The sequence below is a fragment of the Cebidichthys violaceus genome, unplaced genomic scaffold (assembly GCF_023349555.1).
Source record: "Cebidichthys violaceus isolate CVI_PGR_0920_01 unplaced genomic scaffold, fCebVio1.0.p SCAF_21, whole genome shotgun sequence".
Classification (NCBI taxonomy): domain Eukaryota; kingdom Metazoa; phylum Chordata; class Actinopteri; order Perciformes; family Stichaeidae; genus Cebidichthys; species Cebidichthys violaceus.
In genome coordinates, this window is record NW_027176384.1 from 2444834 (window position 1) to 2469014 (window position 24181).

Consider the following 24181-nt stretch of genomic DNA (forward strand, 5'->3'; position numbering starts at 1 on the left):
GTGGCAACATGTAAGTACATAAGTAAAGTAAAAGTACCTCCATGGTTTTCCTCAATGGAAAATGGGGAAAAAAAACACTTTTTACAGAGTAATTGCAGCAATAGCAAAACAATATAGACAAAAATGAAATTGCTTTTCACACTGTGTGAATGTTTCTAATTGAATGTCTCGTGTTTAAATACCACTGTCAATATGATTCAAAAATCAAACATACACCCTATAAAATCAATAAAATCAATATTAAGCCGTGATTCACACTGATTTTATGAGACGATGTATTCCGTGTACAGCATCGAGCTGTTGATATCACTATAAACCGCGACTTCAAGTGGCTTATTGCTGACGTAATATCGATTCTTTGAATGTTTCAATTTGGGAGAAAAAAAATCACTTGGAGTCGCACAGTGCGCACTTTTCCTCCCGCTCCTTTCTCCCACAGTCGCTCTGTCCATTCTCCATCCTCCGATCGCTCCTGCAAGCATGCTGGGATCCTCATCTACTTCATTCCCAAACCGAGAGCTTAAATGACTTTTTCCCCCTTTTACGATCAACCCTCCTGCATCCACCCAGGCGTTCATTCAGCGGATTTTACAGCACCGCGTTCATTTTTCAACCCGGTCTTTGGGATATGCTCGATATGCTGGTGAGGCTCGAGAGAAACGAGGAAACCTACCACAGGTGAAAGGAGGTTTTTACGACGCTGCGGTAGAGGTGATTGAAGACTTTGAGAATTAACTCAACGCAATCTTCAGGCGCCAGCGCGGCGCGCTTTCTTTTACTTAAATACAGGACTAAAATTGAGGTTCACACACTTTGGGAAGACTGAAAGGGACGCTTACCAACTTGTGTTTCTGGACGAATATATATATATAAAAAAAAAACACTGCGTTTATTTCCTAACTGGGATTCCGAAGGAAGATGTGACCTTTTCTTTTGCGCACCGGCAATCCGACTACCTAAGGAGCAAACCACTGCTTTTCCATCAGTTGCTCCATCTTGACATGTCTTTTTGTGGGATTACACGCGGAGATATGAGCATTGTGAGAGGCCGAGCTGGATTGTGAGATTACCGTTTTTGCTTGTATTCGTCTCCTCAAAGAGGCAGTGCTCAGTTTGTTCAATGGCTTCAGTTTCGAGGTTGGCAAGACGCAAAGATACCAGTCACTGGCCGAGAATGTCGTCAACTTTCTGGGCTGTGGTGCTTCTGACAGCGCTGCTGGTTCTCTACTGCGGTAAGTCCCGGCGCTCAATTTTTTGACCATGCATTTCGGCATTTATGCACATACGCTAGTGCGCAGTGAGTGACCGTGTCATGGTGGGTGGGGGTGTGGGGGCTGCCACTGGAAATCGCTCTTTAGCGTATTGATCGCACTCGTGTCATTTGTTTTCTGTTTATTAACGATTATCGGAAAACACGCACTGGCAGCAGCGTGCACACTCAAAAACCTACGTACTTCGTTAATCTCCTTTCCTCCTGCCCTTACTCATGCAAACAGATAGGCACGAGAGAGAGGGGGGGCTTATAAGAGGGAAATGTTTTTCATTGTTTGGTGAAAACACTTTCTTTGGACAGGAGTTGGAACACAAGTGTCCCAGAGGTCTAATTAAGGTTATTGTGGCTCCATTTAATTCTCTCTCTCTCTCTCTCTCTCTCTCTCTCTCTCTCTCTCTCTCTCTCTCTCTCTTTCTCTCTCTCTTTCTCTCTGTCTCTGTCTCACGCAAAAGGCACATCGCTGTCCAGAGGGCTGTGTTTTACTGTCAGCCTCACTTACTGAGGTCAGACGGTCATGCATCTGTCATATTGTCTTTGGACTAAACACTGGTTGCAGGAAATATAGAATCCACATGAGACATACAGCATAAAAAAAAACAGATTTTAAAAGATCTAGGAAAAGCCCCCTTCTAGTTGGACAAACGGTGAGTCTTAATTCAGGCGGTAATTCAACTATTGCCTGGGGATAACCTTATTAGGCTAATATATGCAAGCACACACACGGCCCCACAGTCCCCCTCTCTCTCTCTCTATGGCTACTTCTCTGGCCGAGGATGTCTTTTCATCTCTTGTTCCCTGGCACCCTCACACCTTCTCTCTTTCGCTTCCCTTCTCTGACTCACTTTTGAGGAGATATCCAGCTGGCACACTGTGCTCCAGTCTGCTATGTGTGAGAGAAAAAAATGGAGGCTGTGGCAAGAGCCATGATAAACCCATAAAAAAAAAAAAAAATCTGCTGTTTCATTAGCCGCCGAGCTAATGATTAATATAATCGCCTTGTCTTCGAGCACATTAGCTATGCTGGTGTTGTAGAGGAATTAATAGATTCATTACATTAATTTTCTTGCGTTTTCCTCATAGCCTCTGCATCAGCCCCTGCTCTCTCTCCTTATTATCTCTTCTACAAATGGACTGATGATTGAGTTTGCTTTGTAATCATACAGGCCCCAGGTTAATCAATGGGGGGGGGGGGGTAAGAGCAAAAGCTTCTGGATAGGGAGGTCTTTCTCTTCTTTTATGGTGCCGTCAGCCATGTCGATTGATCTTCCGCTTGTGTCCAATCAATGTTTGTTTCAGTCAGCAGTCTGAACCCCCCCCAACAACGACCTCAACCTGCCGGCAACACCTCGCCCCTTCTGGAATTTAATAATCTGAGCAACAGTGATTTTTTAAATTTCTTTTTCTCTTTCATAAGTTCTTCACCCCTGCTCAGAATTGTTTGGTCCTTTATGCTATTTGTGCAACACTGAGGTTCCAGTCGCTCTATTTCTTGTAAGGTATTTTCACTTTGTAGAGAAACAGTCCAGTCCAGTAACATCACATTTTTCTTACTACTGATATTTGTAAATTAAAACTAAGGCCCGAGAGCCTGTTTGGTTTCTTTGCTACTCTTTCTTATCCTTCTTCCCTTTTTAAATTTGTCTTTTGTCTCAGCTTGCAGTCTCATTGGCAGATAAATCTCCAATCATCTAAAATTGCAGCCCAGAATATTTCCTCTTTTTGCTTTGTCCTTCTTCTCATCCACTTCCAATTTGTTTGACCTTCTTCATCTAGGCTGTCTTTCTGTTTTGTCCTTTTCTTTGTATTTATCTCATCCTCTCCTCTACTTTGTTCTTGTGTCCTTCGATGTCCCGGTCGGCTGTCTGGTCCAGTTTCCCTTTATGTTACATACCTTCTTATGTTACTCAAATTCAAGTGTTTTTTTCCTTTAACTCCATGTAATTCTCAGTTTTCATTTTTTTTTGTCCTCTTGTTGCACATGTTTTCTCTTTCCCTTTCCCTCTGTCCCATTTCCTTCACATCCTTTCATTTGTGGGTCTCTTTTCTGGTGAAGGACTGCGCTGAGCTGTATGTTATTCTGACTGAGGTTTTTTACCCCCCCTCTTTCGTCATCTCTTGTCCTCTCTGCTGTTCTCTTCTCCTTTAGATTACACTTGACATTTTTTTTTACTTGTTGAAATAAATGTGTACTTTTACATTTTTGTCCCTTTCCCACAATGTATATTGACACAGACTGTATCATCTTCATGTTAAAGGTCTGTACATTTTAGGGCTGTAACTTGCAATCATTGTCATTACTGATTAGTCTGCCAATCATTTTCTTGATTAATCAATTGGTCCATAAAACATCACTAAACAATGAAAACTGTCTGTGACTGCATGCCAGGGAAACATCTTCTAGAGCTCAAGATGAAGTCATTTAATGTCTTGTTTGTGACTGTCTGAAACCCAAAGATGTTAAGTTCTATAAAATAGGACCAGGAAGAGCAGTCAAATCTCTCTTCTTGAAGCTGGAATTGTCAAATGTGACATTGTTGTTTGAGAAATTAGAGAAATTTATGGTGATTGATTCCCTGGCGATTGACTCATTTTGTTCCAACACAGAATACAATAATGGTAATGGTAACTCTAAATGTACTCAGAAATCATTAGCAATAAAACAAAGTCAGAACGTCAGTATTAATTAAACAGTATTTTCCCTAATTCATTTTCCTTGTGGTAACATTTAGTTAGATCACAGTAATCATAGATCTAGACATCCTAGAACAGTTATGGCCGTTTGAATGGTCGAGGGATCTGCAGTTCTTCTAGATTTTACTGTATTGTGTTTTTTCAGTTGAAGTTTATTATAACCTTTTGTGGTCGCCAAAAAATGTCGTATTAGCGTTCGGTTGTGCAAAGCTCCACCCTCTCGTGTCACTTCTGGTTGCGGAAAACCAAGATGGCGACGGCCAAAAACCAAGATGGCGAGGGCAAAATGCTAAACTCAAGGCTTCAAAAACTGTAGTCCACAAACCAATCGGTGATGTGATGGTGACTACGTTTACTTCAGTTTATGGTTCTTTCTTGGTCATCAATACATGTTTTTTTCAATTCTAATAATTATTCTATACGGAACAACACCTTCAATGCCAAACTGACTTTAAAATGGCTATATATGCGTTGGGAAATGGTCCAGAATATGTACAATATATTCAGGGTCTTTTATGACAATTTGGACTACTTGCATGCATTCTTATTGGATTCTTTTAATGGATTGTAATATGCACTTTCACTAGTCTGAATGACTCCAGCACCTGAAGTGGAGTCTGTGTGAGAGAAAAAATACTGTTCAAATTGGAGAACTTTCCATGCCTGTTGTGCACTATGTAGCTAGTGTTAGCTAGCAATTTTGCGTTTGCAATGCTGCTGTGTTGTGTTGCCAAAAGGGGGTGGGGGATCTGAGGGGAGCTCTGTGATTATGGCTATGACTCTTATGGTGCCTGTCACCTAGAATCAACATCCAACTTCACACGATCTGCCGTCCTCACTCAGGCCCTTCTTAGAGGGAGAGGGAGGGATAGAAGTAGCGGCACTGAAAGAGGTGAGAGCAGGAGGTGGCTTGATTAATCCTTACTGATGCCTTGATAAGAAAAGGGAGAGGTGTGTGGAACAAAAAAGGGAGGAGGCAAGAGGGGAGTAGAGGTAGGGGCTAATGACAAGTCGATTTTAGAAGGATGGTAGAGAAAGGACACGAGTGAAGTAAAGAGAAGCTCTGCTGAGGGTGAGGCATGGTGGGGAGGGAGCAGAAGGGAGAAAAAAAGCAGGAAAATATTCTGGAAGGAGACGAACACAGTGCAGAGAGAGAGAGAGAAAGCTAAATCGCAGCAGCTCAACAATGTAACCGCTCATAGCGTGTTGGAAACTCTAATCACACCAGAAAGCCTCAGTACCCTCTGATTACATTACAAAATAAAAAATAAATAAAAGCATTGTATTCTGTGCACTGTAGCTCCCTCCTCTGGAAGCTCTCAGCCAAGCATTTGTTTGCCGATGTTGCTATTATGTATTCATGAGGCTGTAGCCCTGCATGGGAGCTCGGGGGAAGGCGAAAGACAGAGCCACAAGGCTAGCTAATCAGTATGCTAATCTAAGCTTGGGATAGCTAAGGAATGTAGCCACAGCCGGGGTCCTGCTTTGAACGGCAAACAGACACAAAGGGGAAGAGAGAGTCATGAGCACTAAGGGAAAAGAGGAGAAGGAAGTGGTGGGAGTGGTAAAAGAGAAGAGGAGAGGTCATGTACAGCTCCTTTCTTTTAACAACTTTCAGTGTCAAAAATGTGTCAATTGCTGATTCATTCTAGCCTTTAAAGTAATCCAATGTGTGCATATACACACACCTACATGCACAGACAGCTATAATCACTCAAGGGGAAACACATACATTAGAGATATTAATGAACATAACATCAAAGCAGGCAAATAGGTTACACTGATGCACACACACTCGAGCACAACTGCATCAAAGTAGTTGTTCAGGGTCATACGTGATACTTCCTGCACACACATGAACATCACACAGATTTTGAGGATGCAGAAAGGTTGGACATGCACATGCATGAGCTCTGCTCTGCTGTCAGGGACAAAAGCTCTCTGCTGCTGTGTATAAGCGTCCCCGCTCTGTCTGTCAGCATGGTCTCCTGTGTTTCCTTCTGCCTGTTTGTTTATGACTCGCTGTTGTTCTGCGGCTGAATCGATGGATTGTTGACTGTTGACTGAACCGCAGCCCGGGGGCCCGGTCATCTCACCTCGTAGATGCTCAAAAAATATATGCAGTACAGTAAGGTAGTAATATGCCTCAGCTCGTATCTGCTTGCGTGCGCTCGCACACACACACACACACACACACACACACACACACACACACACGCGCACACACAATCTGAAACGTCTGATTCACCAGCCGAGAAAAAGGGACTCGGCTGACCTCGAAAAATACAAGAACTAGTAGGTGAACGTGCGGACAAATTTAAATATCTTATCTTATTTTCAGCGTAGCCTCAAGCCTCTTTCTCTGCAGGGAGGGAAACGGAGAGCGGAGCCACTGTCAGGAAGCAGCAGAGAGGGCTGCCGATGGCCTGGGGCCGTAGATTCATAAAGGGAGTCAACTTGTTGAGTTTTCCACCAAGAATGAGAAAAGCCACTTTATGGACCCCGGGAAATGGGGCCAGAGCCTGCATACATATTTGAACATCTTTTTAGAAGACGGCTTTGCAAAATTTAAAGACCATGATGAGTGTCATTTGGGGTGGGGAGCGAGGGTGGTGGTTTGCTGTTATCGCGTAATGAGCGTGCCACAGATGGAAAGCTTCAAGTTCGGTAAGGCAAGGAAGGAATATTAAGAATTGTGCGACTCACGCTATGAAATATTAAGCAGCAATGGGATCTCTTTCAGTGTGTGCAGGGACCCATTGACATTAAAAGGGAGATGGCAGCGTGGCCACAGGCGGTGTGTGTTTCTTTGCTCCCTGCACACATGTCGACCCGTTGCTGCGTTCCTTTGTCCGGAAAATGAGTGAACAGTACAATTTAGAGTTAACGGGATGCTTGTTGATAGGGATCTTCAAGCATATGGTTGCTGCTCTTGGCCCCTTCTGTGAGGCAGTGGGCATCCATCATGCCATAATTTTTAAAAATGTGTTGATTTTTGCACACTTTGGACTGTGGAAAGGCAATTACATCAAACCAGAGAGATTTTTCTCTCTCTCTTTTACAGTGACATAGTGCTAAAGTTGACAAGTAGATTGTTTCCTTTCTGAACAACATTTCCCATTTTTTACAGTGAACATCTGATATGCTGCATAAAGAGTTTGCTGTTTCACCTTGAGTTCTAGCAAACCTCATGCTGGCGGTGAGGCTCTATGGATGGCAATGACGGTCAGTCTGGTGATCAATCCAGATTGAAATATCTTAACAATTATGTGTAGGTTGTACAGACATTAATCCTGCCCAAAGAATGTATTTTACTGACTTTGGTTATCCCCTGACTTTTCCTGTAGCGCCTTACCTGTACTATGTGTTTGATGCTAATAAGCATTGGAAATCCCAAATTACTTAGTTCAGTCCTTTTCAAAGATTTGTCACTGACTATATAGTGCTGAGCGGTAGCATCACCATTCTAATACACTTAGTAAGTCAGTCAGTAAGTGAACACATCAGTGCTCATACTGCCCCTACATTCAGCTTGGATTCAGTCTTCAGTTCAGTAGTACACTGTTGTAGTAGTCTGTTGCTGGTCCAAGCCTAGACAAGCACTCCACATAATAGCTTGGCAATCTAGCATTTACGACAGTTGTCAGATTCTAATTGTTTCTGTGGCTTTCGTGGTCTTTTAATAAGCTTTTAATGAGGAAGTAATGCACTATTTAGTGCTGAGCTAACAAGGGTGTGCTCAGACCACAGTGAGGGACTAATACAGTGTTTTTGTTTTTACATATACTGAGCACCTCCAATTATTAGCTAAGCTAAGCTAACTAAGATAATAAATGAGCATGTTAGCATGTAGCTGTTAGCATTTAGCTCAAAGCACTGCTGTGTCTACATATTAAGAGCAGCTAGCATGGCTGCAGATGCTTAGTTTTGTTCCATAATGACCTACGTTTTATAGAAAATAAGCAGCTGCCCTGCATTCACTAAATGTGGAAAAAAAATACAAAAAAAACCCCTTAATTTACATCAAAACATAGAGATCAAACTGAATATTTTTTTTAATGGCATTGCAGACAACACTGCATTCATTGTTCTCTGCAGCCTCTCACTGAATCAATGAATGCTGGCCTTTTGGTTGACGAGCCTAATCCAAAAGGCCAAAAGGCCAACTTATAAATGCAGGTTTGCAATCAATTACTGCCTCTGTGCTCTGCGTTTCAATATTACCACTTTGTGTGTGTGTGTGTGTGTGTGTGTGTGTGTGTGTGTGTGTGTGTGTGTGTGTGTGTGTGCGCCTTGCCTCTTGTTAAATCTATTGATTGCAGGTAAACACACAAGGAATAACTGCTTGATAAAAGAACAATGTAATGCCATTAATTGTGGCAAAGAGCATGCATGTGTGCACACGTGTACAGGCCATTCCATACACAGACACTTCTGGCAAAGAGACAGTGGCAAGTATAGCAGGCTTTTTGCTGTAGCCACAGTAAATCCTACAAGTTTAGCATCATTCCTGTGTTTTGCAGTTTTGTTATCATAGCTTCATCTGTAGTGAAACAGCACACAGCCTGTTTCTCCCCAGCTGCTCCACTGTTTCAGAACAGTTAACAGCTCCAACAGTTGGTTCACTTGTTTACACTGAGATGCAGTAAAAGTTGTATTAAAGCCGCTTCTCTGTCTCACTTTATCCTCTCCTCCGCTGTTTTTGTTTTACTCATCGATTCTGGGTCTTAAGTCGTCTCCACCTGCACTTTGGTAACCCGACATTACTGCATAAAAAAAACCTGGATGCCTTAATAGCGTCCTAATATGCTGTGACATTTACTTAATGCGAGAACAAATTGTGAAGTGTTTGGAGTTTGCAGTTAGGCAAAATATCGCCGTAGCCGCCTCCATGGCTAATTGCACCTTAAATGCACCGTGTCCCATCGTGAATTAATTTGGTGTCAATGTGACTTTAATTACCATTTAAAACTGCATGTAAAATATTTACATATCACGTTGTCAGTGGTGTATGACTGCGGAGCTCAACAGGTCGCATTCAAAGAAAAACATTGTTTTTGTATAATAGCTCAGGCCTTTTCTTATTAAAATGAAAGTACGAACACAGAATTTAGGATTCAGGAGCCTCATTCGGAGTCTTTGTCAAAGAAAAGTGATTAATGGTACTTTCTTGAGACCAATCCTGTAAATTATGAGAGATGGCTTAATTAGGTCGGAATCCAGACAGAGTCCTGCGGTGTGCTCCTGCCTCGAGAGGATTCATGGATGTGCACTTGGTTTTGCCTAGGGCCAGTAAGTCCATTCAGAGAGAGATGCCAAAGCTACTCCCCCTTTATTACTGCAAAAAGCAATTGCTTGGAAGAAAATGCCAGAATGGTGCTTTGAATTCCTGGAGGGGCCCATCACTGAGACGCGGCCCACGGAGCTGAGACAGCTAGCATCTGGAGCAAAGACATGGCGGTAAAGTGGAGAGAGAGAGAAAAGGGGGAGGAGGGAGGTGGGAGAGAGGGGAAAGAGGGAGTTGGACGGAAGAGAGGCAATGAGAATGAGAGAGCAGGAGACAGAAGAGAGACGAATAGAGAGCACAAGGGAGGAAGAGAAATGGTGAGTGCGAGACAGAGCAAGGGGTTGACGAGGGAACAGTAGAAAGAGCTTGCGAGGGAAAAAAAGGACAGCGCAGGCAATGAGACAAAAGACAGACAGACGAGAACACTCAGACGGTCCACCAATTGACAGCCGGTTGGGGAATAAAGTCAGCTAACACAATGAAGCAGTCGGCAGACAGACTTGCCGCGGAGTAGCCGAGAGGCTCTCAGAAGTAGAAACAAATATTACATTAGAAGAGACAGAAGCCATTTGTCACAGTGGGAGGCCTGAGAGGTAGTTAAGCTGCAGAATATAGGGACCAATGGCCTGGTTGATACATGTCGCCACAAGGAGGAAATTGTGCTGAAGTCAACTCTGTTCAATCAATTGTCTGGTGTCCTTCAATGACTCCAGCACTTAACAAGATAATGCCGGTGCAAAGTTTCGCCAGCCCAACTCTCCAGAACTTGTTATGGGGCCTTGAGGGCCTCCCCTCGTTCCATCTCTCGATCCTTTCCCGCCTCCTTTCACCCCCCCCCCCCCTCCTTCTCCCCTTTCCTGTCAGCTTGTCAGCTGCACCACCTCCACATCAGGGCTTGGTGACATACATGCTGACAGCCACGATTCAATGTTAATGTTTCTGGAAGATAAATCCGCTGGACATTTATGGCCTAAATGACAGCTGCACTCTGCTTGCACCCGGATGTCAAAGATGGTTGACATTTCTGAAACAGTTCCAAGGATTGGACGGTCAGTCCGTCAGTGACTTGGTCAGTCAGTCAGTATGTTTTTGGCTCTGTGCCACGAGGTGCATTACCTCGCTCTAAATATGAAATGTGCTTCATTAGATAATAGCTGGAGAAGAATGTGCATGGCAACAAAAGCATCTATTTCCTTGTTTTCTCCCTCCCTTCCTCTCTTTCTTCCTCTCTTTCCTTTCCCTTTCGTTCACCCCACGTTAAGCTGCTGACACTATCCGTGATTGATATGGAAATTACAATGCGCTTGCCCTCATTTATCTTGCACTATTGCTTGGTGCTGCTCCAACAACCATTTTGGGATGCAGAAACGATGAACTGATTTGTGGCTGCTGTTGTAGAGAGCCAAAGGGATATACTGTAAAGATTTGATTTGAGACCCTGTATGGCCCAGAGGATGAGGAAGGTTTCCTGTTTTAATGGAAAAAACAACCACTGTGCCTGCGAACAACAGTAACCTCGATATTTCTAGAGGCACATACGGAGTCCCAGAAGCAACAAATGTCACTAATCGGATGAGTCAAATGTAGTATTGAATACATAAATAAATTAAACAGTGCAGTTAAATAATTCATAAGTAAGTAACCAGGAAGCCAGGAAGATGGATCTTTACATTTCACGTTGTCTCTTTTGTGGGTCATGGCACACACTTCATCTATTTGCCAACACAACACTTTCCTTTTTCCTTGTTGTTGTATATTATGACATACGCATCAGTGGTTCCCAACATTCTTGTCTGACAAACCACTACGTCACTGTCAGATGAGCTCAATTACCCGTTCATTGACACCTGCTATGTGTTCATTTAAACTAATGTTAAACGGGATTTTATTGAACACTGTTAATTATATGAAGGTGGATATTGTTATGATATTTGTCCTAAATTGTTAAAGTTTCGGTCAGTTTGGTGAAGTTGGCATTTGCACTACCACTTTGAATGGCTGAAGCTGGATGTTTCCAGCATTTATCCGTTAGTTTAGCTAACTATTTTAGCCATTTATCCATTAACTTTGTTGAGCTATTTCAATTGGTAATCTATCGATCTTAGCCATTTATCAATTACTGTCAACTGACTACTTCAACTGTTTATCTATTACGTTTAGTTATTTAAACTGTTTACTTTTACCAAACTTTTTCAATAATTTATTCATGACAGTAGAATAAATGGTTAACAATTTATCCTTTACTTTTAGCTAACTATTTCAACAATTTATACGTAACATTTAACAAACTGCTTATTTGATAAATATGTTGTATGATTTTGCCATAGTCATTTACTTTCTGAACTCCATTATCTATTCCAACACATGGGGATGCAATATAAACATAAAAGAGAACATGGCAGAGCAGTCTAGTTATGTCTAGTATGTCAACAAAGCTTAAAAACTGAAGTCCCTTTTGCAAGTTTCTTTTGCAACGAGAATGTTGGGGAAGAAGTTAAGATTAAATAAGCCTGATCTCACACTACAGCAGCAGAAAAGCCATGACAGAAAACACTGGAGGACGCTGCTGCCCGGAAGGAGACCAGTTAGTCGCATGTAATGAGTAGCTGAGCTGAAAAGTTACAGTTTTAGCTCCATGCAGAGCTTAAACACACTCTCGCTACAAGATTCTATCTCCGTTTGATGGATGGAGTGTGTTTACTTTTCTCAATTTAAACCGCACGTGCAACAGATTTACTGTACGAGTTAAAGTTCCTGTCAATGGGTTTTGACAGATCTTGCATGTAAGCAGACACCCTCAGTGCCTGTAGTCCCACAAGTCATCAGACACCACTGGTTCTACTGCTGGCAAACAGTTTTACTTTTGCTTCTTTAAAGCTTGGTATGTACCAGGTAGCCACTACCCTGAACTCTGAGTCCCACGCTGACAATAGCTTTTACCTTCTCCTGCCCACTCTGTTTTTTTGTATTACCCACTCAAGTACTTTGTGACCAGGTTTAGCTCGCTTTATGCAGTCCAGGCAGAGGGGCTACAAACCTGTATACACTCCTTGACTTGACTTGACTCGGCTGCTGGTGATTCAAGTTCCTGTGCATAATCGCAGTCCTTGACACTTCCCGCACATTCCGAATTACTGCCTGTATGCGAGGGAATGGCAAATAATAAAGAAGATACAGCTTGGGGGATTTGGGGCTTGCCAGACTCTTTCATACCGGTACCAGACCGTAGCTCAGCACTTCTTAGCCAGTTGTTCCAGGCAGCCTGAGTATTACGAGACACACTGCTTTAGTTTTGTACTGTTGCGTCGAGTAGTGTTCATATTTTAAACTGCATTTTTAATTGCTACTGTCATGATGCCACTTTTGGGTTTTTCTTGCAACACAAGTAGCATGGCTAGGGACGCCGAGGTTGGTCAGTCAGTCCACCACTTTTGTAGCTGGCATGTCTTTAAGGTCTTCTTTCTTTTTTTCTGAAAAGTAGAATCAACAGAGAATGGAAGACAGAAATCCATAAGGAGAGTATGAGAAGCAGAGGGGTGAGACAACTGTAGCTCACTGAGAACTCTCAGGCAACATTTCCTACTGTGTCCCTTGAAATGTTGCCTGAGAGTTCTCAGTGAGCTACAGTAGTGGAATCCAGCTAATACTCATCCTGAAACACGCTTTGGTTACGTATGCATGGCAGATCGGAGGCCTTTTTTTTCTCACGCTCATGCTCTCTTGCTATCTCAGTTTCTCTTTGTATACAATATTTCCACCCTCCCCAATCTCCCCAGTGCCTCTCCTTCACACTCTCTCCCCCCGAGCCTTTGGCAGTGATAAACCCCTCCATTGTCACAGTGACAGCAGAACATGCAAGTTATGCCTGCCTCTCCAGGGTTGAAGAGCTCATTACGACTTCTCAGCAGGGCCCCTATAGGCAACAATATATGTGATGTGCATGCGACACAATCAGTGAAATTCATGCAAATGCTCTCTGTTATGATTGATACCGTTATCATCCCCTTTGTGACACTCGCATTTTTTCTGGTAAACCCCATATTTCAAGTGGAGACGTGCATTTACACAAGACCAAGGAATACTATATTCATATAGAAATCAAAACATGGTATCTTTTGATTTCATGCTTTTCCCCACATTTTCTGCTCGGTTTCTTTTCATGCATGATATCATCTTGGAATAGATTTAAATTGCATAATTGTAGGAGCTTGGTATCCTTTGTTAAAATGACTTTAACTCTTATAATTTGACTTTCCGCATCGTCGTAACAGAGGGATTTGTGCCGTGCTGTCGGAAGCAATAGCTCTTGGTAGGATCCACCAAAGGAAATTGAACCCAGGTGAGGGACATGAAGCAGTCAAAACGGAGCTGCGGCACCTCACCCTGGACATATGTGACACATGTGCCCCATCCTGAAACCAGAGCTCGGAGGGGAGCGAGTCCGTGTATGTGTGGTTAGGCTTAGGTTACTTTAACATGTTGCGTAAGTTGAGAGAAAGTTAATGGTTCCACTCGCTTAGAGTCAGCATGAATATTTTCAAATTTCACCAAGACCCTTATATTTCAGAGTACAGAATACAATTTTAGGTATTTTCATTTCATACTGCTTAATACTTCAACTGCATTTACCAGAAAGCTCTAGTTACAAGTTACTTATTATTAAATAATTTGATTAAAATGAATGCATGAATGCTTTAGGAGTGTGCAACATTTTGTATTAACAACTGAAATATCAACTTTCCACAGATTATTTATCATGTCTCACACACTAATCAACAAACATATTTCTTATAACCCTCAAATTCTGAATAATTGCCATAGATAGAGTTTAACGTAAACCAAATTGTACATCATCGACACAGGGCTGTGTTGAATCCTGTACATAATATTGTGTGTGTGGGGGGGGATTTCATTTCGATAAAAAATTATCCGTTATCACAGGAAGATGCATGTGTCACCAGCTCCCCAATTACATCTGAAGCTCTTGGTAGCAAGGGTTGGTTGATGAATCAATCCTACACACTCACATAAATGTAATTACTTAATTTGTAAACGTCTGGGGAGACCACGTCGAGCTCCGTGTACCCAAAGCTTCCAACGGAGGAACGAATGGAGATAACTCTTTGCCGTTTTACCCTCGTCTTCATCACCTGTAAGGTCTGTCCTGTGCAACTTAATCATAGCTATAATCCATCCTTAAGAGCAGAAGTTATCATTTCATCAATTCCTTTTGTCCTGTGGAGGACATTATAAGCGGGATACGAGTTTCACATCAAAGTAGATACTACCCACATTCACATACACACACACACACACACACAAACAAGCAAGCAAATTATTGCAGTATAGTACTCTACTGAAGAAGGGCATGCATTATTCAACAACATGCTAACATCAATTAAAGGAAGATCACATAAAATATGAGCTTATTTTATGTAGGTGGGGATGGGAGATGGTTGACATCTGTTGTTATGGCTGCTGCCGCGGGAAGGTCTTGATTAGACGATGGGCTTTATTTTTTTTTGTATTCTAATCCCATACTGCATCGAGAGGACAGATGTTAACAAGCTAATTAACAAATCCTTGGGCGATGTCAATGTAAGTCTTAGTACTCGGAGGCTGCAGGAGGGGAGGGAGATGTTCTGTTGGATCGTACACAGTCAGCATCCCAATACACAAGCATACCCGTATTACTAGTGTGTCCATGTGTCTGTGCAAGAAGTACAGTTCACTCTCCCCCTGCACTACAAGCCACCACCTCCTAATCTCCGGCTTTTGGAGTGACACAAGAGTGCATGTGGTACCAAAGTGAAAGACACCAGGCAGGGAGGAGGTGGCGTGACTCCTTTTCCTTTTCCTTTTCCTGTTGACACACTGTGTCATCACCAGCTATCAGCTGTTTCTATTTTATGTGAGACGCGACAGAGGCATTTGATAAACCAGATAACAGTAAATACTGAATGTTTTAACATGTTTGCATCAGAGGAGTATGTAATAATTATGAATCCATTTTCTCAGCAGTTGTGATGCTACATTTGGCCTCTGTTTATCATTTATATATGTTTTCAATGTTTTCTTAAAGGGGCACTTCACTAGTTTTATACATTAAGTTCAGTTGGCTCATCATGCTGCTCTACCTGTGAAAGCCGATGTAATGTGTTTTTTGTGGCTTTCATAGGCGCTTTCTAACGTCAGAGAAACTAACCCCATGTGACTCATCAGGGTTGTCTTGGCTTGGGCCTAGAGATGTATAATGTTGTTAATACATCCCCTTTAGTTGCACATCGAGCAGATACAGAACTGCATTATCATTTATTTGGAATCGTGTTTCTGGCCATCTGAGGAATGTCCAATTTTCATTCTTCTTTTAGCTCTGTTTTTGGCCTCCACCAACTCCTGAGGGAAATACCTGGCTCTGAATCTACTACTAGGGACTGGAAGTTGGCATATCTCTGCGACACGTGTCTTCAAAATCTATTGTATTATTGCCCAAAAATGTATATTGAATTTCATGAAGAACAAGAGCAGAAATACATTTGATACTAGCTTCCATGCATTTAACTGGTTTAACCTACAATTTGTGTATAGCTTCAAGGGACAGTTCACCCCAAACTGTCCCTTTTAACAAAAACAATTCTGTGTAGTTAACACCAACTCACGTATGTCATATAACACATAAGCACACACATTAGGTTGTAAAACTGTTTTTTCCCTCTCTTTCTGTGCTGATGGCATGACTTGCAGTGCCCTCTGGGCTTCAGGCTAAACTCTCGCTTTTAAGCTGCAGTTTAGTTGACTCAGCTATGAACGTCTGATCGGAGGGCTGAATGTCCACTCGCCCTCACTGGGAACTGGGGCTGCCCTTGTAATGGCGACAGCTCACAAGAACTCAAAGTGGTTAGATTAGTGGGTAGAGTTCTGGCTCGTGGGGCACAAGTATAACAACATGGTGTACACGCCCAATCAGATGCATTTGCTGACACCCACTTACTCTGTTTTTATTGCTGCCTTTTTACATTTTCACTCATACTCTCAGTTCTCCACACAGAAGTGCATACACACATCGCCTATTCTTTTGAGGACATTATTTGAAATTGCATTAATATCCTGGAGGTTTCCCTTGACCTGAGCCTAGCCCCACTTTTCACCCCGGCTACAGTCTTAATCGTTGTCCTCACAAGCACAGCTAAATGTGACTACAAAGATTCACACACGTTCATGAACGCGGCAAATGTAAATTAGATAATGGAGAGAGGGTACCAAAATAATTAATCCTCTCCCTACTATTGCAGAGAGATGAATGGCCAGGAGGGTGGAAATAGAATTTCTCGATTTCATAACCCCGTTCTTTTGTCGTATTGTCATCTTTCATAACAAGGTCACCTCAAATCGCTCAACACCCGCTGGAAATCAGTATGTTAAGAGAGAAAAGAGGAGCGAAAGAGGGCGAAATGTTATGTCAGTAATGAAGGGTTCTTGGGGACCAATCTTAACTTGCGTAGATTTAAAAGCAAACATGTTGACGCCTTTGAAAAGACTTGTTTTAACCTGTGGCATCGAGCTCTGACTGATCTCATTGGAATCGCCAGCTGGAGTTTATGTGAAGGCAGTCCTGTTAAGGTCCGACCCTTGTTCTCACTAGACACATGCGCACCTCCTCCGCCCTCCACTTACAGCCACTGGAAGGAGCACTAAGTTCTCATATCTTGGGAACCACCGAGAGAGATTAACGTGAAGTATTTCTCTCTCCACGGTGGTTCACTTCTGTAGCGCTGCTAATCTAATGCACACATTATTCAGCAAGGCCTTGCATCTATTAATGGAGAGCACAGCCAGATTTATCGCCCAGGTTTAACTGTATGGCAAAATAGCACATTAAGCAGATGATATCACAGCGTATATGAAATGATTATGCAGGCTAGCAGGTAGAGAGAAAAAAAAGAAAGAGGCTGAAGGGACCTGCTTAATTAAATGCAAGGTCCACTGTTATACATCACTGGTTTTCTTGTGCACAGACCACTTAATGTAAACTGTGAGGAAGGGAGCTGTTTTCCTTTTTGCTTCTCCTCTATTAGTAAAGACCTGATCTGCTGTGTTTTATCCCTCCTCTGCCCACTTCTCCTCCTCCTTATTCTTCTTCTCTGCTGTGTCATCTCCAGAAGCTACTGTGCCCAAAATATGCTTCAAATTTCCTCTCACTTGCTAGATTTTCATTAAAAAAAAGAGCCAAATGGCTTCCTTTGTGACTAATCTTTAATATCCTCCTCGCCACAAGAGAACATTATGCTTGAAGTTCATTAAAATGTCAGAATACAGTTATTTGATGTTGATGAGTTAACAAGCTCAAACTGAAACTTTATTGACTAAATAACTGTAAAGCTATAACCTCTGCATGAGGACACGCACTCCGCCAACCGCTTGCAACACTTCTGACGGCCCGTCCCAGCTCTAGTACAACAAGACATCTCAACACCCGATGTCACACTTAACAATGTACCATGCTACTCTGTAAAGCGCAGAAGTGGTTCCCTCATGGGCATGCAAAATGTAGGCCCTGTTTGGGGAAAGATGGATTTGAGCATGATGCAGAAGCCTTTAAATAAGCCATAGATTTCTTCTCTGTTCTTTTATCAGGGTAAGCACACAAACCCTGGGATGATTCAGGAAGAATTGAATGCTCACTCTATTTTTCCGTCCTGCTCCTCTGAGCTCCCCGAAGCTTCTTTATTGAATAGCCCAACATGTTGCAAAGAGGAAAAGTGGGAAGGGACCACCAGCGCTGCTAAAAATGGAATGGTGGCTCCAGGGTAAAGCAGCCAAAGTATCAGCGTCTGATAGTGCTGTAAGTGATGGAGTGTATATTCACTGCATGCTTTGCACTTTATGTACATAGGTATTGTGTGTGAGCGGAAGGGGAAGGTAAGTGTTCCCATGTCCTTGTTCCTTTTCAATTGTGAAATTTGCCGTTGGAAGTATGTGTGTGCATTTCAAGGATTTTAGTGTTTAGACTTTAATGGCCTTGTCCTCATGGTCGCTCCAACTCAGTCCCACATGGGATTACAAGACACACCTGCATATACAAACAACTAGTGCTACCTACTAGCGTGGCCCTTAGACCCTCTAGTGGGGTCAGAAGAAATGCTCTCCTGGAAGAAAAGAGTTTATTTTGAAAAGACTGTAGCCATGTAATGAGCAGAAATTGATTCTTGTTGCTATCTTTCGTAGGAAAACACATGAAAAATGAAAAGTCATTTTTCGTAAGATATTATACAATGAGGATACATTGAATGAAAACGCAACGCTTTCTAGTTTGAGGTGAATATACACAAATTAATACTTTATTCCATTTCTTCCAAAAGAGCCCCTAATCCTGGACTGCCATGGACCTTTATAAAGTGCTCAGACGTTAGAACTCACTTTAAAGCAGGTCAGGGTTGGTTTAACAGCGTGGTTAAGGAGAATACAGCTAAATGTTAGTGCTTCAGAAAGCTGTGGTCTGTGTGATATTACTAAAATGTGAGCCAAAACCTTTTAATGGTTGCAACATAAAAAACTAAAAAAGCAAAAGGAGAGCCTGATCCAGAGCAAACACCCCAGCTGTAAAGAGCCCTTTGAGCCAACGGGAGACCTTGTGTTTCCTGCTCGCGCTCGTACCAGACAGCCATTTGTGAGTCCTTAGCTGGTTTATAACTGCTCACACACACACACACACACACACACACACACACACACACACACACACACACACACACACACACACACACACACACACACACACAAATATCAGGTGACATTGACTGACAATGACTGTGAAAACATCCAGTCAGGTGGGCAGATAAACCTTCTCATGTGAGTTTGCACTAATGCATAATGAAAAATGAGCTTTTACAGGAAGATAAACACTAAAAGTTCTTTCTTCCTACACCTACAAGCTACGACTCCTACGGCAGTAGAGCCTTTTTTCCCTTCAAGACACACACGCACTTTGATTGTGAATAAAAACACATAAGTGGCTCCCTTGAGATAGTGTAGGTCGGATACATAATTATATATATATATATATATATATATATATATATATATATATATATATATAATTATGTAAGTCACTACACTCAGGCTCCTCATAGGCTTTGCCTCAACTGAGTGGGAGTGAGTTTTGAAAAACAGGGTTATGATGAAACGCAAATTCTCTAATAGCATCCAAGATAGGGTGTTACCATGGGAATAAACAGGCAAACGTTGTTAAATTTGAAGCTGGAGTTTCATAGGTGCTGCCCCAAGAGTGAAAGTGAATAACAGGAAGACAATGTGTCTGGTTTTTAGCTATAGTTTCCATGAAACTATAGCTTGTTTTTTTAGTGTTTGTTAGTTATTTTTCACTTATGCATCATCATTACATCATCAGCCCAAGCATATCTCCCACACACATACATTTCTTACCTAATGTTCCTTCTTTCTTTTTACTTCCTTTTGTCTGTGTCCATCTCTCTCATGCTGTTAACAGCTCCATTAGAGGCAGCAGGTAGCCACTATGAAGTGCTTTATGTTACAGTAAGGCTTCTGGCCCTAAACAACTCTTGGTCAAATTTTGCTTAGTCATGCAGTAAAAATCTGTGTCACAGTTGCAGTCCAAAACATCAGTTGCTGTGACAGGAAGCAATTTTGATGTGATTTAAATGGAGAGGAAATGTGCACAGAGACCAATTACAGCTGTGTTTTTATTTTTTTTTAATTTAAGAACCTCGGGCCTCCTCTCCTTTTCTACTCTTTCTCTATTAATCCCTTCATCCTAATCAGTGGCGGGGAGTGGAGTGTAGAGGGAAGAGAGTCAACGTGACGGTGGGGAAGATGAGATAAGAGGAAAGTAGAGGATGGTGGCACATGTAAAAGATGGAGATGAAAGCAAAGGAAGTCAGTGAAAGACAGTGGATGTCTGCAATAGCTGCGATGCCCATGTTGTATTCAGAAAATACCGGTACTTGACGTTCTTAAAACTTCACCCATTTAAACTCCTCATACCAATAAAATATCACATTTTAAACATATAACAAGAGGTAAATGAAAAAATCAAAGTCAGAATTGGATTGAGCCATATTGCTTGATTTTCCCTATAAACTGGAGGTTGTGTATATAATGGGAGGAGGTCCAGACGAATGTAACATTGTTTTATTAAAAGAAGACTATACATGCAATGGGGGGTGGTCCAGTTAAAAATACATTCTGTTTGAAATGTCTAGTTAACTATTGATATGTAAAGTCAAGGTAATTCTATTAATAGAGCTCAGACACAAGGTAATGCAAAGTGCTTTACAAAGGCATCGAAATATGATAAACATGATTAAGAAAACATTTAAATTGCATTTAAAAGACAATGAAACTAAATAAAAAGTAGAACAAGCAAAAGTTAAAGATTACAAAGAAATTGCATTTTAAAAAGCAATACAAACAAAAAGGAAAGCAAGCAAATAAATAGTTAGGTTAAAGATAAGCTATGCATCTAATTTGCTAGAAAGCTGCAGTAAACAATAATGTTTTAATCCCTGATTTAAATGAGCAACATCAGTGCAATGTAGGGAAGGTAACTCAAATTCATCATCCCATTGGTCAAAAATAGTACTGTTGTCTTTATACAGTTGAGGTATCCTGACAGAGATATTAACATCTTGGCCATTGCAAATTTGAGGTGGGCCTTAAGTCCTTGTGGCCTCCAAGTGTCCCAGTTTGACAAAGCCTGCCAAACACAAAGACCAGTATGGCCGATGTCCATGTTCCTGAGACAATAGAGGACCTAAGGTACAACATGGACAGAGTGGATGGGCTAGGAGAGGACAATGAATGAAAAAAGGCTTCATTTAATGGATTTTTGCCTTGAAATTGTCCTTGTCAGCTTTGCATATTTATGATTGTGGGGGGACAGGTAGAAAAGCAAGAGACAGGATTTAAAGTAATTCCCAATTGACCCCCCCTGGCAGTAAAATTGTAATAACTCAGAAACAATCTAATATTCAAAGGTATATTAAACTGAGTAGGTTCACTGTCTCTCTTCTTGGTGGCTGATTATTGGACTGAATGATTGACCCTGCTTAGCCGCTGTTTTGCATAACTTTAATTAAATTAAATTGTAGTTTATTGTATTTTATTTCGAGCTTGCAGCTGGTTTTGTTTGCCAACAATAGACTGCCTTACCCATTTCACCGGCAACTTTGGTCAAGGCAATTTTACTTTTATAGCACCTTTCAACAACAAAGCAATTCAAAGTGCTTTACAAAAGACAGAGAGGCATTAAGAACAGATACAAAGGAAACACAAGGCAATATAACAAAGACGCACATGAATTCAATTTTGAAAAAAAAAAGTGAAAATACACCAAATTTGAATAATACATGTCAAACAGTGCAGTGAAAGATATGAATCTTATTTTCTGAATTTTGGGGTTAGAAATAGTGAGATAGGGTCCCTGTCTAGGGCATCTTGTCTCTCCTCTGCGCTGATGCCAGGCTGATTTGTTTTCGTGTTGATTTGAATGGTGGTGATTCAAGATGCGACAGTGCAGTTTAGCTGCATCCATTAACATCACATCCAGTTCCATAATCTCAGATCTCTGTTTGCTAGAGATGTCCCTAAGAGAGTGGTGTGGGGAGACTGATGAGCCAAACTTTTGGTGACCTTGCTGGCCTTATCAGTCTCATCAGCCCGTGCGGGAGAGAGAGGTCTTTTCTCATTTTGTCATCTTGGTTATCGGTGAGGTTGGTGTTATGGAATGTGCTTGGTTGAGGTGGAGGCAGACGACGTGGCAGTGACCAGGGGTGAATTTAATCCTTGCTGCAGTTGGTAGCTTTTATGAAAAATAACTTATCTTATATAATTTATCATAATTGTTCAAATTGTCACTATATCTGGGCATAATAATCTGTGAAAAAAACTCAGGTTCCTCTGTGTGGTGGAAAAAAAATCTTTTTAACCTCCCTGTGAGAAATAACTGAGATGAGAAAACTCTTAAATATAAAAAACATATTTAATGAACAGACAGTTTGTAATAATTCAGCTGAATGGATAGAGCTCTTTCCCCACGGATGGTTCGGAGGTCTAACAACAATGAATAGACAAAGAGAGATAATGAGTAAAGATACACACATTATCTCTCCTCTCCCTTCACACCCCCTTGGCAGATGTCGTCCTCCTCTGTCTGCCGATGCACCCACCAAGGCCAGATTCCAGCCTTTTGGTGGGAAGATGGTTAGGTGGTGAGATCAGGATGACGTTACCGCAAGCCAGAAATGCTAAAATACCTTTAAGTGGTGACATAAGGATAACACTACAGAAAGAAAGAAATGCTAAAATACCTTTGACATGAGATCATTTAAATTAGTCTGGTTGGCCTCGTCTGCATTTCTGCAGGTTTTGAGCAATACAAGTTAACTAAGAGTGAATTTAAGGTATGATACATTTCTCCAACACTCTGCCTCCTTTTGGTGCTCCTAATAGCACTTGCAAGATTGCATGCTCGAAGAAAAACAACCATTCAGAGCCGAGGAGTCTCTAACGCAACTGTCAATCACTGCTAGTGCAGCTCCCGAGCTCCAAACGAAGTGTCAAAATAAGCAGCGCTGATCACATATGAATCAAGATTCTGTAAAATCATCTCTGATTGGTTGTTTTGGCAATCTTGCAAATGCCATTAGGTGCACTAAAATGAGGCAGAGGAACCTTTTTTTCTCACTGATTATCCCTCTTACGTACTAGTTTGAGAAAACATGACAAAAAAAGTTATTTTTATTAAAATTACCTGCAGCTTTAACCAGCACTACCATTTTATCAGTGAATCCCAAAAGGGGTGAGGCAGGGGAGAAAGGCGAGTAAAAGGAATAAGAATTAGATTGATCCATGAGCTGATTATCAACATGCTGACACCAAGGCCACCTGTGTCAGGGTGCATCATCTCAGGCTTGGCCCATGGGTGTCGCAGACTGAAACAGTAATCAGAAAATCAGTACTCTTGTTTCCCTTTTGCTCCCCATGAGAATTATTTTGCTTTTTTCTGTCAGCTAGCACTCTACATAATACTCCCATGTCTGCTCTTATTTTCAGCCATCTCCACGTACGTCTCATTGAGATTTATTCATGTTATAAGACTTTTTTTACATTTGTGATTTTGGGGTTAATTGTGGTAGTTTATGCTCACCTTTGGCTGTCCGGGGTCGATGTTGGCTGAGCTGAATCCATGAATTTGACCCTCCTTGGCAGTAAAGTCTTGCACTCATGTTTGGGTTTTCCACCCAGATTATCCTAGCAGGAAGAAATCCCATTCACAGTAAATGACTTCACTGGTTTTGTTTCAGTGAGTCTTGGGAAAGTTGCAGTGCCCTTTAGAAACAGCTGTTCATTTAAGTGTGGTCTAGTTCTGATGCTCTAACTCACCGCCAGACGACCTCGGAAGAGAGTCGGGGAGTTAAGGAGACTATCTCAAGCACAAATGTCCTCGTCTCTTGTACAACTCTGATGAGCAGAGAGGCATAATGCAGTCAGGGGCACTGTTCTGTCTTTAGTCCACTAAGTAACTGTTTGGAATGGCATTAATGTTGTGGGGAGCAGAAGGCAGTTTATTAAAGTAGATAATCAGAAGCCAGAGTTGTCATAAATTATCCTCCTAGTGATTTACTTGCTATAAGAAACCTCCTTAAGTGTGTTGTAGTTTGACATTACTGGGTCATATTATTAATATGCACCACAGGGGACTTCATTGCCTCATTGTATTCTTCTTTTCAAATACTTCTGTAATTCAACGAATGCTGTTTCTTAGTTGGTGCCAAAAAGATGTTTATCAGTGTCCAAAATATGGGGCGTGTGGTAGAAGTGGTCTTCTTTAAAATATTTAGTGCTAAAATCAGGTAAAAGTACCCGTTCACTTGTTTTATGATACTTGACTT

At 41.6% G+C, this 24181-nt stretch overlaps 1 protein-coding gene across 1 annotated transcript in view; it reads left to right on the forward strand.

Annotated features, from left to right (window-relative positions):
- Positions 1-452: 452 nt before the first annotated feature.
- Positions 453-24181, forward strand: part of tafa5a (TAFA chemokine like family member 5a) — a 132186-nt gene continuing 108457 nt past the window's right edge. The window contains exon 1 of the mRNA XM_068716894.1: positions 453-1232. Coding sequence (XP_068572995.1) covers positions 1121-1232 — 112 coding nt within the window. The 5' untranslated portion in view covers positions 453-1120. The remainder of the gene's footprint in view (positions 1233-24181) is intronic.